The following is a 14,119-nucleotide window of genomic DNA, read 5'->3' as shown; positions in this document are numbered from 1 at the left end:
CACTGGTCATGAGAACTGATAATCGAGTTGATGTGTCTCATTCATTTTCTTAAGGACATTTAATTTTGCTTGCCGTTCTTCACTGTTGAGTACACTACATTCGTCTTTGCGATATTTATTGTAGTGTCTTTCAATTGAAAACTTACGCTGGCCGCCTATTATTCGGCGGCACAGCAAACATTGTGAGTTTTCACCAACGGATACAAAAAAGAATTGCAGTTCCCAGTCATTTTTAAACGACTGAGAACATAGATCTCCCGTCCTTTGCTTTTTCACAGTACCTGGCATTTCTCAGTACTTCTCTGTTAAGGTTACGGTTACCAGGGGTAAACGAGACTGGGTATGTTGCGCTCTTGCTTGCGCCACATAAACAGGGAAGCCGAGCCGCCGCCGTTCATTTAGGACACATTTCTAGTAACAGATGTCGCTGTCGCACACGTGCGCACATGTGCAGCACTTCCGCACGTCTGCCCACTGTGCAGCGTTTGGCCGGCCCTGCTCTATACCCTGTGGCAATACAAAATGGTGCAAATGGCTCTGAGCACTATGGGACTCAACTGCTGAGGTCATTAGTCCCCTAGAACGTAGAACTAGTTAAACCTAACTAACCTAAGGACATCACAAACATCCATGCCCGAGGCAGGATTCGAACCTGCGACCGTAGCGGTCTTGCGGTTCCAGACTGCAGCGCCTTTAACCGCACGGCCACTTCGGCCGGCTGTGTGGCAATACAAACGAAGCGTTTGGGTTTGACGAATGCCTGGAGATGGTTACTTCCCATCACCTGTAGTGCCAACACGAAGTGCGAAGGGGGTAGTTTTATAGTGTGGGGTGTTTTTAGTTGTTAGGACGTGGTCCTCTTATTGCGCTTAAGAAAACGCTAATGCGGTAGGATAAGAAAACATTTTAAAGCATCGTGTTTTCTTGTGTAGAAAAAGCAACAGCTCGGAGATGATGATTGATTGTATCAGCATGACAACGCGCCCTGTCATAAAGCAGCATCTCTGGGGCAATGGTCTGTGGACAATAACGGTCATGAAATGGGCTGGCCTGCCTAGAGTCCGACGTGAACATAATGGAATATCTGCGGGATGAGTCAGAATATCGGTTTCGCACCACACACAAGATTCCTCCTTTGGTTCTGGCTCTTGAGGAATAATGGGCTGTCATTCCTTCCAGATTTTCAAACATGTCATTGAAAATGACCCCAGCAGAGTGTAAGCCGTCATAAATGAAGAGGAAATAGCGGATAGATGGAAAGAGTACACTGAACGCCTCTGATGTGGAAGATTTGTCTGATGTGATACAAGAAGAAACAGGAGTCGATTTAGAAGAGATACAGGATCCAGTATTAGAATCAGAATTTAAAACAACGTAGGATGACTGAAAGATCAAATAAGGCAGAAGGGATACATAACATTCCATTTGGGGGAAGTGGCGACAAAACGACCATTCACGTTGGTGTGTAGAATGTATGACTCTGGCGACATACCATCTGACTTTCGGAAAAATAATATTCACACAGTTCCGCAGACTGCAAGAGCTGGCAAGTGCGAGAATTATCGCACAGTCAACTTAACAGCTCATGCATCCAACTTGCTGAGAAGAATAGTATACAGAAGAATGGAAAATAAAACTGAGGATGTGTTAGATTACAATGAGTCTGGCTTTAGGACAGGTGAAGGCACCAGACTGGTAATTCTGACGCTGCGGTACGGAGAGAGGGGAAATATACAATATGCACAAGAGCCAAAAGGGAATAAGAAGAGTGGACGACGAAGAACGAAGTGCTCTGATTAAAAAGGGTGTGAGACAGGAACGTAGTCTTTCGTCCCTACTGCTCAGCCTGCACATCAAAGAAGCAATGATGAAAATAAAAGAAAGATTCAGGAGTCGAATCAAAACTCAAGGGGAAAGGATATCATTGATAAGATTCGCTGATGACATTGCTATCCTGGGTGAAAGTCAAAAATAACTACATGATCTGCTGAATGGAATGAACAGTCTAACAGTATATGGATTGGGAGTAAATTGAAAAAAAGACGAAAGTAATGAGAAGCAGCAGAAATCAGAACAGCGAGAAACTTAGCATCTGGATTGACGCTCACCTAGACAGCAAAATAACCAATGACGGACGGAGCAAAGAGGACGTCAAAAGCAGACTAGCACTGGCAAGGAGAGTATTTCTTACCAACAGAAGTCTACTAGTATCGAACACAGGCCTTCACTTGAGGAAGAAATCTCTGAGAATGTACGATTGGAGCACAGCACCGTATGGTAGTGAAACGTGGACTGTGGGGAAAACCGGAACAGAAGACAATTTAAGCATTTGAGATATGGTGCTACAGACGAATGTTGAAAATTAAATGTTTTTTATTGTTTGTTTTGTTGCTTAAATGTTTTTTATTCCAGTCTTTGATCACAATCTCAATTCTTTAGACGATGACCTGTTTCAGTCCGCAATGACCATCCTCTTATCTCCAAAACATAAATATTAGGTGGACTGACAAGGTAAGGAATGAGGAGGTTGTGCGCAGAATCGGAGAGGAAAGGAATATGTGGAAAACACAAGGAGAATGGGCAGGATGATAGGACATCTGTTAAGACACCAGGGAATGACTTCCATGGTACTGGAGGGGCCAGTAGAGGCAAAAACTGTAGAGGAAGACAGAGATTGGAATAGACAGAGATTGGAATAGATGCAGCAAATAATTGAGGACGTAGGTTGCAAGTGCTACTCTGAGATGAAGAGAATGGCACAGGAGAGGCCGCATCAAACCAGTCGGAAGACTGGTAACTCAGAAAAAGCGCACCGTGGACACAACCCATATTGACATCCACTAATAGGTGTTCGGGTACTTTTACGCAGATAGTGTATGCCTCTTGGCTCTTGTGGCTGCGTTCTCTCTCGGAATTTCTATTAATTGTACCGGATGATTTCGGCCTTAAGCCGTTATGAAGTTCAACGAAAGTTTAATTGTATCCAACACTGTTGTACTTGAGAATTGCTTAAAGCTGAAGTCATGATTAGTAATATAAAATTAAGATTGTACAGTCAAATGACGAAAACACCATTCAAACGTAAAATGAAATCCTTAAAAGTGGAATAAAATTCTGTATCTAGAATGAAATTTTCACTCTACAGCGGAGTGTACGCTGATATGAAACTTCCTGGCAGATTAAAACTGTGTGCCGGACCGAGACTCGAACTCGGGACCTTTGCCTTTCGCGGGCAAGTGCTCTACCAGAGTCTCGGTCCGGCACACAGTTTCAATCTGCCAGGAAGTTTCATATCAGCGCACACTCCGCTGTAGAGTGAAAATTTCATTCTAGAAACATCCCCCAGGCTGTGGCTAAGCCATGTCTCCGCAATGTCCTTTCTTTCAGGAGTGCTAGTTCTGCAATGTTCGCAGGAGAGCTTCTGTAAAGTTTGGAAGGTAGGAGACGAGGTACTGGCAGAAGTAAAGCTGTGAGGACGGGGCGTGAGTCGTGCTTGGGTAGCTCAGTCGGTAGAGCACTTGCCCGCGAAAGGCAAAGGTCCCGAGTTCGAGTCTCGGTCGGGCACACAGTTTTAATCTGTCAGGAAGTTTCAAAATTCTGTATGTCCTCCTTTTTTTAATTATTTAAGAAGCGACGTCTCACCACTTGATTTTACTTTCTACCTTTGCGGCTGATTGGAAACCATAGCTGTTCCGTTGTAAAGTTTGCGGAGTCTTTTACACGCAGACACTGATAAGCAGGAACATAATAATGACCACTCCCACACGCGACGTTGGATGCCGTCTGGTTGCGTCGCGGGCACGTGATGCCGTAACGAAAGTATATAAGCGGATCAGACACGGACAGGGGATCACCCTAGCGAAGGTATGGGCTGCAAAAGGGGAAACTGTTGAGATAAGCGACTTTGACAGATTATTACGAGGATTGTTTTTTAAGTAAGGGCCGTTTTTATTTTAAAAAAAGATACAAATACTTTTGTAAAAAAAACTTTTATTTTCTGATTCTACACACTTTTACCTATTTTTCTACATAGTTGCCTTGTTTATTTAAGCACTTGTCATACCGTACAACTAAGTTTTTAATTCCCTCTTCAAAGATTTCGGCCGCCTGCTCCGACAGCCAAGAGTTCACGGCCGCTTTCGCTTCATCGTCGTCATTGAAGCGCTGCCCGCCAAGATGGTGTTACAGGTACCGGAAAAGGTGAAAATCGCTAGGAGCAAGGTCGGGGCTGTATGGTGCATGGTCCAAAACTTCCCAGCCAAAAGAATCAATCAAATCCCGAGTCTTTTGAGAGGTGTGAGGCCTAGCGTTATCGTGCAGGAGCAAAACTCCTGTTGTCAGCATGCCGCGCCTTTTGTTTTGAATTGCTCTGCGGAGCTTCTTTAGAGTTGCACAGTAGGCATCTGAGTTGATTGTCGTTCCTCGTGGCATAAAGTCCACTAGCAAAACACCGCGCCGGTCCCAGAACACAGTTGCCATAATCTTCCGCTTTGACAGCGTCCGTTTGGCTTTGACCTTGACGGGTGACGTTGTGTGTCGCCATTCCATCGATTGTCGCTTGCTTTCGGGAGTGATATGGGATACCCATGTTTCATCTCCAGTGACAATTTGACTCAACGTGTCATCCCCTTCTTCCTCGTAACGAATCAAAAAGTCCAATGAAGTGGCAAATCTCTTCCCTTTGTGGTCCTCTGTGAGGAGTCTGGGTACCCACCGAGAACACAGTTTCTTCAAGTTTAGGTTTTCAATTTTGTACAAAACCGATCTTGAAACTTGTGAAATTCCAAAGAAAGAGTGGAAATTGTGAATCTTCTGTCCTCACGAATCTTTGTTTCCACTGCAGCATGCAAATCATCAGTGATCACAGAGGGCCGGCCTGAGCGTTCTTCGTCATGGACAAACGTCCATGACGGCCATTTTTAAACTCTCTAACCCATTGACGCACTTTACCTTCACTCATTACATTCAAGCCATAAACTTCTGTTAACTGACGATGAATTTCTGCAGCTGATAGGCTTCTCGCGGTCAAAAACGTATCACTGACCGTATCTCACACGCGGCGGGCGATTCAATAATCGTAAACATTATAAAGTAGCACAGCGATGCGTACACGTCAGCTACAGAGCTACAACTTGCATCAGTGTGAACGGGGAGGATGCCGCCAAGTGGCGCGGTGGCTTGTTGCGGCGTCCGCGCGAACTACGGGACTATACGCGCGAACGGCCCTTACTTAAAAAACAACTCTCGTATTACGCAGAGCCTGTGTATCCCGAAAACGGCAAAGCTGGTCGAATCTTCATGTGCTACAGTCGTGTGCATCTACGGAAAGAGAACGTTAGCGAAACTACCACTAGGTGCTAAATGGTTGGACGTCCACGCCTCTCACACAACATGGGGTTCGGAGGCTTGTCTGCTCTGTAACGCTGAATAGATGGTGATCTGTGGCATCACTACCGAAAGAGCGCAATGCAGGCCCACGCACAAGTGTTTCGGAGCACACCGTTCATCGTACATTGTTGAACATGGAGCTCCGTAGTAGACCACCTCTACATCTTCACATGTTGACCCAACGACATCGTCAATTACGATTGCAGTGGGCACGGGACCATCGGGACTCGACCGGAAACGTGTCGGCTCTTCAGGTGAATCATATTTTTCCTACACTAGGTCTATGGTCGACTCCACGAACCCCGTCATCGAAGTGACTGGCGGCTGGAAACGCGCAGCGCGCCACGGACGCAGGCTGGTGGAAGCATCATTATGATATGAGAGGCGTTCTATTACTCTTGCGTGGGACCTGCTGTAGTGATCTAGGACGCGGACCACCTGCATCCCTTCATGATTGATGTCTTTCCCGACGGCGACGTCAACTTTCAGCAGTACAACTGTCCGTGTCTCTGAGCCAGAAACGTGCTGCAGTGGTTTGAGGAGCATTATAGTTAACTCACGTTGATATCTGTGCTACAAAATTGGCCTGATGTAAATCGTATGGAACACATCTGCGTCACTATCGGGCGTCATCACCTCGTACGGAAATCAACGGCCAATTATTTTCGTTGATTGGATCCTTTATTGTATGATTATATGATAGTGGAACAAACACTGGTAGCAGTGACTCCTGTAAAATATCTGGTAGTATGCGTACGGAACGATTTGAAGTGGAATGATCATATAAAATTAATTGTTGGTAAGGCGGGTGGTTCAAATGGCTCTGAGCACTATGGGACTTAACTTCTGAGGTCATCAGTCACCTAGAACTTAGAACTACTTAAACCTAACTAACCTAAGGACATCACACACATCCATGCCCGACGCAGGATTCGAACCTGCGACCGTAGCGGTCGCTCGGCTCCAGACTGTAGCGCCTAGAACCGCACGGCCACTATGACCGGCGGTAAGGCGGGTGCCAGATTGAGAATCATTGGGAGAGTCCTTAGAAAATGTAGTCCACCAACAAAGAAGGTGGCTTACAAAATACTCGTTCGACCTATACTTCAGTATTGCTCATCAGTGTGGGATCCGTACCAGGTCGGGTTGACAAAGGAGATAGAGAAGATCCAAAGAAGAGCGGCGCGTTTCGTCACAGGGTTATTTGGTAACCGTGATAGCGTTACGGAGATGTTAAGCAAACTCAAGTGGCAGAAACTGCAAGAGAGGCGCTCTGCATCGCGGAGTAGCTTGCTGTCCAGGTTTCGAGAGAGTGCGTTTCTGGATGAGGTATCGAATATATTGCTTGCCCCTGCTTATACCTCCCGAGGAGATCACGAATGTAAAATTGGAGAGATTCGAGAGCGCACGGAGGCTTTCTACATCTACATCTACATCCATACTCCGCAAGCCACCTGACGGTGGGTGGCGGAGGGTACCCTGAGTACCTCTATCGCTTTTCCCTTCTATTCCATTCTCTTATTGTTCGTGGAAAGAAAGATTGTCGGTATGCTTCTGTGTGGGCTCTAATCTCTCTGATTTTATCCTCATGGTCTCTTCGCGAGATATATGTAGGAGGGAGCAATATACTGCTTGATTCCTCGGTGAAGGTATGTTCTCGAAACTTCAACAAAAGCCCGTACCGAGCTACTGAGCGTCTCTCCTGCAGAGTCTTCCACTGGATTTTATCATCTCCGTAATGCTTTCGCGATTACTAAATGATCCTGTAACAAAGCGCGCTGCTCTCCGTTGGATCTTCTCTATCTCTTCTATCAACCCTATCTGGTACGGATCCCACACTGCTGAACAGTATCCTAGCAGTGGGCGAACAAGCGTACTGTAACCTAATTCCTTTGTTTTCGGACTGCATTTCCTTAGGATTCTTCCAATGAATCTCAGTCTGGCATCTGCTTTACCGACGATCAACTTTATGTGATCATTCCATTTTAAATCACTCCTAATGCGTACTCCCAGATAATTTACGGAATTAACTGCTTCCAGTTGCTGACCTGCTATTTTGTAGCTAAATGATAAGGGATCTACCTTTCCATGTATTCGCAGCACATTACACTTGTCTACATTGAGATTGAATTGCCATTCCCTGCACCATGCGTCAATTCGCTGCAGATCCTCCTGCATTTCAGTACAATTTTCCATTGTTACAACCTCTCGATACACGACAGCATCATCTGCAAAAAGCCTCAGTGAACTTCCGGCAGTCGTTCTTCCCGCGAACCATACGCGACTGGAACAGGAAAGGGAGGTAATGACAGTGGTACGTAAAGTGCCCTAGCCACACACCGATGGGTGGCTTGCGCAGTATAAATGTAGATGTAGACCTGTGCGTGGACATGTAATGCCATATATTTCCACGAATCTACCAACAAACTGTCGGATCCCTGATGCGAAGAACTGGTGATGTATTTCGTTCCAGAGATGGACAAACAAGCTAATAAGCTGGTGGTCATAATCTTTTGGTTCATCACTGTATATTAACGCAGGCTGCTGAATGAAGTGGTCCTGTGGTACTGACCTCTGGTGAGGTTGACTTCTGACGCGGAGTCCCCGGAGTCCGGCACGTAGCGGCCCACAACCACGTGGACGCCGCGGGAGTCTACGAACTCGCTCTGCCGCTGGCCGGATCTGCAAAAAAACCAAGAGACGCAGTATAGCTGTCTGCTGTATCTCAGCCCTCAGCTCTCGCCTGAACTGTTGTTAAAATAAAGCTGCTATGGATTCAACAACTGATTGGGAAACAGGTGTGCTTTATACAGTGGCGAAGAGAGTCGTGCGACAGTGATATTGACAAATATGGATGATGGTAGTATCGCGTACACAAAGTATAAAACGGCACTGCACTGGTGGAGCTGTCATTTACAATCAGGCGATTCATGGGAATGTGTGTCCCATGTGATTATGGCAGCACGACGGGAAATAACGGACTCTGAACGCGGAATGTTAGTTGGTGCTATACGCATGGAACATACACTTTCGGAAATCGTTAGGGAATTCAATATTGAGAGACCCAAGTTATCAAGAATGTAGCGGGAATACCGAATTTCAGGCGCTACCTCTCACCATCGAATGGTTCAAAATGGCTCTGAGCACTATGGGACCTAACTTCTGAGGTCATCAGTCCCTTAGAACTTAGAATTACTTAAACCTAACTAACCTAAGGACATCACACACATCCATGCCCGAGGCAGGATTCGAACTAGCGACCGTAGCGGACGCGCGGTTCCAGACTGTAGCGCCTAGAACCTCTCGGCCACACCGGTCGGCTCACCATGGAATGGGCGACGGCAGCAGACGTCCGACGTGAGTGCCTTTGCTAACAGGAAGACATCGCCTGCAGCGCCTATCCCGGGCTCCTGACCGTATCGTTTGGACCAGAGAGACTGGAAAACCAAGACCTTGTAACACCGACGAAAATGCAGGATGCATGGCACCTGCTATCAATATGTAACTTTTTTTTAATTGTATGTAAATATTTGTAATTTAAATGGTTTCTTTTAATAAGTAAGGACATTGCTTCACTGTATGTGTGTATGTAGGTAGAAGTCTGTTGACGTTTCATTGTTTTTATCTGTGTTTTACTGTGAAACTTATAAGCTCTGGGAAAAAGCCAGAGGAATTGTTGTTTGCATCGACTAGCAACGATCATAGCAGAGCTTGTGCGTTGTAAAATCTTTGGGTAGGGAGTTGTTGCGGAGAGCGCGCGGAGAGAGCGGGAGACGGGTTCCAGCGCTTGTAGTGTGCGGAAGTGTGGTGTTAACGCTCTCGCAGTAGAGTGTACCATTTCGGCGGCATCATGTATGCGCGCCGGCCAGATGTCTAGTAGCAGGAGTAAGGAGAGTGGACGGCCGGAAGAGGCTGTATGAATTACGATTGCCCGTTCCTGTAATTAGCCGTGGCCCCACAATATGCTACCGTCTTCAACAACAGCAGCAGTTCCAGAAACACAGATTCGTCGTTGGCTCCGAGTTTCGTCGTATACACAGCACTGAAGCAAGTCTGTTCAGTGGTAGAAAAATATTAACGGCTAACCCAGCAGCACAACTGAATGTGATTTGATTGATAAGATTTATTGAAATAATAATCAGTTAAACTCAGGGCGACTGCGTCCTCAGACATTGTTACCAAGCAGGATCCTTGTTCCTTTTTTTTCCTAAGATGCTAACTGAGTGTCATAAGAAACAAATTGAGTAGTTACAGCCAGTTTATTAATGAATAAATTCTGTTTTAATAATTTTCGCCTCAGTCTACTTTCAATTAACTGTTATACAACAGAGGCGTCAGTATACGACTAAAGTAAAGCAATTTCATTTTTCAAGTTTTAGAATCAATCATTGGAAAAAATCCAAATCTAAAGAAATGCAGAAATTAAGAGTGCAAAATAAGTACGGCAAAGTAAAAAGTGCTTGCTTTTTTTCTCAATTTCTTTGAAGGCGTTATGCTGAGGTCACTGAAAGTCATTGTTCACGTAACGAAGTTCAGTACTAACATACAGTTTAACTGCCTATTTTCAAATCATTACTCGATTGCCTTTTTCAAAATTTAATGCCAAACATAACGTAAGAGTGACTTCTCAGTTTTCTTTATCATTACATACTCACTTAAAATTAGTGTCAAAAAACGTGACAACCTTCAGTTGCCACGTCAGTGTTTAATAGTGCATGTTTTTCTTTCCCATTATCTTGTACAGGATATTGGATGTAAATTGCCTAGTGGGCTGGCGACCGTTAATTATTTCCTTTTCGTTCATTAGTGTAACTTTTGGATTCATGATCAGTGGTACCCCTTTTCTGTCCAGCGTTGTTCGTGAGTGAATGCACAAAATAACTTTCATTTTCCAAATTATAGCCCTGTTCGGTGTAATTACTTTTTATTTTAGTAGACTTTCCATCAGAAGGGTCGGTTGTAGACTTTCCTCCTACTTATCGGCATCAATTCTTCGCGAAAGATAGCCTTATCCAATTAGAAAAATCCATTAGGCATACACGCGATCCACAGTCATATTTTATATCGCAAGCAGGATAGGCCGATTAGTAAGAGGGAGGTTACAACCTGTCAATGAGGTCCGATTTCAGTTGGTAAGAACTGATGGTAGGGTGCGAATGCGGTCCAGACCGAATGAAGCCATGGGCCCAAACTGTCAACAACGTACTGTGGAAGCTGTTGGTGGGTCGATAATGGTGTGGGCTGTATTTACATGGAATGAACTGGGCCCCCTGGTCAAACTGAACCGGTCATTGACTGGAAATGGTTGCGTTCGACTACCTGGAGACCATTTGCAGCCATTCATGGGCGTTATGTTCCCAAAAAATGATGGAATTTTTATGGAGGGACAATGCGGCATCTCACCGGGCCACAACTGTTTGCGATTGGTTTGAAGAACATTCTGGACAGTTCGAGCGAATGATTTGGCCACCCAGATTGCCCGACATCAACCCGTTCGAACGTTTATGGGACAGTATCGAGAGATCAGTTCGTGCACAAATTCCTGCACCGGCACCATTTTCTCGATTATGGATGCCTATAGGGGGCAGCATGTTCCAACATTTCTGCAGAGTACGTCCAGTGAATTGTTGATTCCATGCCACGTCGAGCTGCTATTCCACGAAAAGGAGGTCCGACACGACATCAGGAAGTATCCCATGGCTTATCTCTTAATTTTACTATATTTCTGTTTAAAATAATTGGCTTTTGACAACGAGGGGGCTGGATTGGTCCTGCCAGTGGGATCCTGGCATTTTAGGGTCTCTCTCTCTATTGACACTTCCATTGTTCGAAAGCATTATGCTTATCAGTTTTGAAGTAACTTACTTTTCCAGACGCAAATATTGCGTCTTCTTCGAGGAAAAAAGTAACTCTGGCCCTAACTTAATTAGGGACACATTTACGTCACGCCTAGGGACACTTCAGGTATCAATGCCAAACACGAATTTCAGAAAGGAAGGAGGTAAGAGCTTGATGTCCCGTCTACGACGAGGTCATTACAGGCAGAGGAAGATATCGGATAAGGAAAGGATGGGGAACGACAACTGCCGTGCCTTTATGGGAGGCACAATCCTGAAATTGACTTAAGCTATGTAGAGAAATCACGGAAAGCCTGATTTTGGATAGTTGTACGGGGATTTGGACCGTCAAGCTCCTCAATACAAGACCATTGTGATATGCACTGCGCCGCCTCTCTTGGTGTTAATTTTAGACCCTTTTCTTCGCGGTTTTTGTAGAAGATTGAGATTTAATGCAATTTTGTGTCGCTGCGGAGAGTGGAGCGCCACGTGGCCTGCCTGCAAACAATACTTGCGGGAAAGTCACAACTTGGGACCTTAACCGTTGCGAGCGTTCTGTCATCCCACCTTACGCAGTGTCTCAACTTTTTAGTAGCGCGCTGCCGCTTGTAGTTTGATTGAGACATTTTTACCAGAACTGGTCATTGTCGCCAGCGCTGACGCGAGGCAGTCAACGTATGTCCGGGCCTGCGTAAGCTGCTGGATTGTACCTTACTGCAATGTAAATCACGTTGTAAAGAAAGTTTTAATGTTTCTGCTAACGCTATGCTGCCATGTGATTTGAATCTCGTGAAGAATTTATATAGAAGTGCACTGGATTCGATAACGGAACGAAAATTTTATTTGCTTGCATTGTTTATGTACTCGCAAACAGGAATTTTTATCGAGGTATTTGTGACTGCTTCGCTGAAAAACGTCAGTAGTTACTGAAGTTAGCATGGATAAACCGCACTGTGCTTCTTGTGTATAAGACCGTCTACTGAAACAGCACCAACACTTACAAACTTTATTTCTGCACTGGGTCTCAAAAATAGTCTCATATTAGTCGTACAATAATGAAAAATCAAGAATTAGTTTCAGCCACACATGTACAATTAACAGTTATCAAATTAAAGTGCAACTGCGTTTGTCATCGGAAGATTTTCAGAAGAAACGCGAGTGCGTTTTCGACTTTGCGGAACTTGCAAGTACAATCTATTGCAGTGTGGGAAAATGGAGCCGTGCGCGCTTTCGGTATGTAATCGAAATAGCGATTCAGGCACCTCTGTAGCTACGCAACGGCTAACTTAGTGTCCCGCAAGTGAGGATGCGTGCGGTCTTCCGCTGCAGTAACACCGGCCCGATCAGCACTGCCTCTGTTGTTGTTGTTGATGATGATGATGATGATGATTGGTTTGTGAGGCGCTCAACTGCGCGGTCATCAGCGCCCGTACAAAGTCTTAATTTTTACACAGACCAAGTTTTTACACAGAGTACAATCTAGCCACTGTCACAAATGATAATAGTGACGATGAAATGATGAGGACAGCACAAACACCCAGTCCACGGGCAGGGAAAATCCCTAACCGCGCCGGGAATCGGATAATCTACACTGGAATGATACGAGGGTCACTCCAAAAGAAATTCACACAACTTTTTTTAAAATCCATCTTTTATTCTACATGTTTGAAAGTTTTACAGTGTGTAGATACATCCTTTAGGAACAATATTTTCATTTCTCCACATAATTTCCATCCCCCTCAACTGCTTTACGCCATTTTGGAACCAGCGCCTGTATATCCGAACGATAAAATTCTTGACCAACCTGTTGGAGCCACTGTTTGGCAGCGTGCACAAGGGAGTCATCATCTTCAAACCTTGTTTCACGAAGAGTGTCTTTCAGTTTCCCAAAGATGATAGTTACATGGAGCCAGGTACGAGTTTTGTGATCGCTTCCATGGTTTTTTGACTGTCATGTGGCCGTGCATTCTCGTGCAACAGCAAAACATCCTGCTTTTGCCGATGTGGTCGAACACGACTCAGTCGAGCTTGAAGTTTCTTCAGTGTCATCACATATGCATCAGAATTTATGGTGGTTCCACTTGGCATTATGTCCACAAGCAAAAGTCCTTCGGAATCGAAAAAGACCGTAGCCATAACTTGAATTTGCATGATGCCACTCCATTGATTGCCTCTTCGTCTCTGGTGAAAAATGATGGAGCCATGTTTCATCACCTGTCACAATTCTTCCAAGAATTTCATCTCCACCATTCTCGTACTGTTCCAAAAGTTCGCTGCATACCGTTTTTCTTGTTTCTTTGTGAGCCACTATCAACATCCTGGGAACCCACGTAGCACAAACCATTCTAACGCGAACACTTTCAGTATTCTGTGAACACTTCCTCCCCCTATCCCAAAGTAGCGTGACAATTCTTTCACTGTGATGCGTCCGTCAGCAGTCACCAATTCTCTGCACATTGTCTGGAGTGTGTGCAGTACGAGGTCTGCGCTGCGAGGACAATCCTCAATATTGCGGTGCCACCTTTCATCGCCTAACCTGTTTGCCCACCGACTACCTGTACTGCGATCGACAGCAGCATCTCCATACACCTTTTTCAACCTCTTGTGGATGTTTCCCACTGTCTCGTTTTCACAGCACAGGAATTCTAGGACAGAACGTTGCTTCTGACGAACGTCAAGTGTAGCAGCCATCTTGAAGACATGCTGTGACGGCGCCACTCACGGTAACAGGTTGAACTAAGTTTGAAAACAAGCGGGAAGGATGTATCTACACACTGTAAAACTTTCACACATGCAGAATGAAAACTGTATTTTTACAAAAATAAGGTGCATTTCTTTTGGAGTGACCCTCGTAGAAGTGAAGCGATAGTGATCATAAAGTACAAAAGGGCAGT

The 14,119-nt window shown here is 45.1% G+C and overlaps 1 protein-coding gene across 1 annotated transcript in view; it reads right to left on the bottom strand.

Annotated features, from left to right (window-relative positions):
- The window catches only part of LOC124595059 (polypeptide N-acetylgalactosaminyltransferase 1-like), a 323,552-nt gene that overhangs the window by 217,746 nt on the left and 91,687 nt on the right, over positions 1-14,119 (bottom strand). The window contains exon 3 of the mRNA XM_047133626.1: positions 7,961-8,070. Coding sequence (XP_046989582.1) covers positions 7,961-8,070 — 110 coding nt within the window. The remainder of the gene's footprint in view (positions 1-7,960; positions 8,071-14,119) is intronic.

Source organism: Schistocerca americana, chromosome 2 (assembly GCF_021461395.2).
Source record: "Schistocerca americana isolate TAMUIC-IGC-003095 chromosome 2, iqSchAmer2.1, whole genome shotgun sequence".
NCBI classification, from domain to species: domain Eukaryota; kingdom Metazoa; phylum Arthropoda; class Insecta; order Orthoptera; family Acrididae; genus Schistocerca; species Schistocerca americana.
The sequence above is the reverse complement of the archived record's forward strand: the minus strand, read 5'-3'. Positions and strand labels throughout refer to the sequence as shown.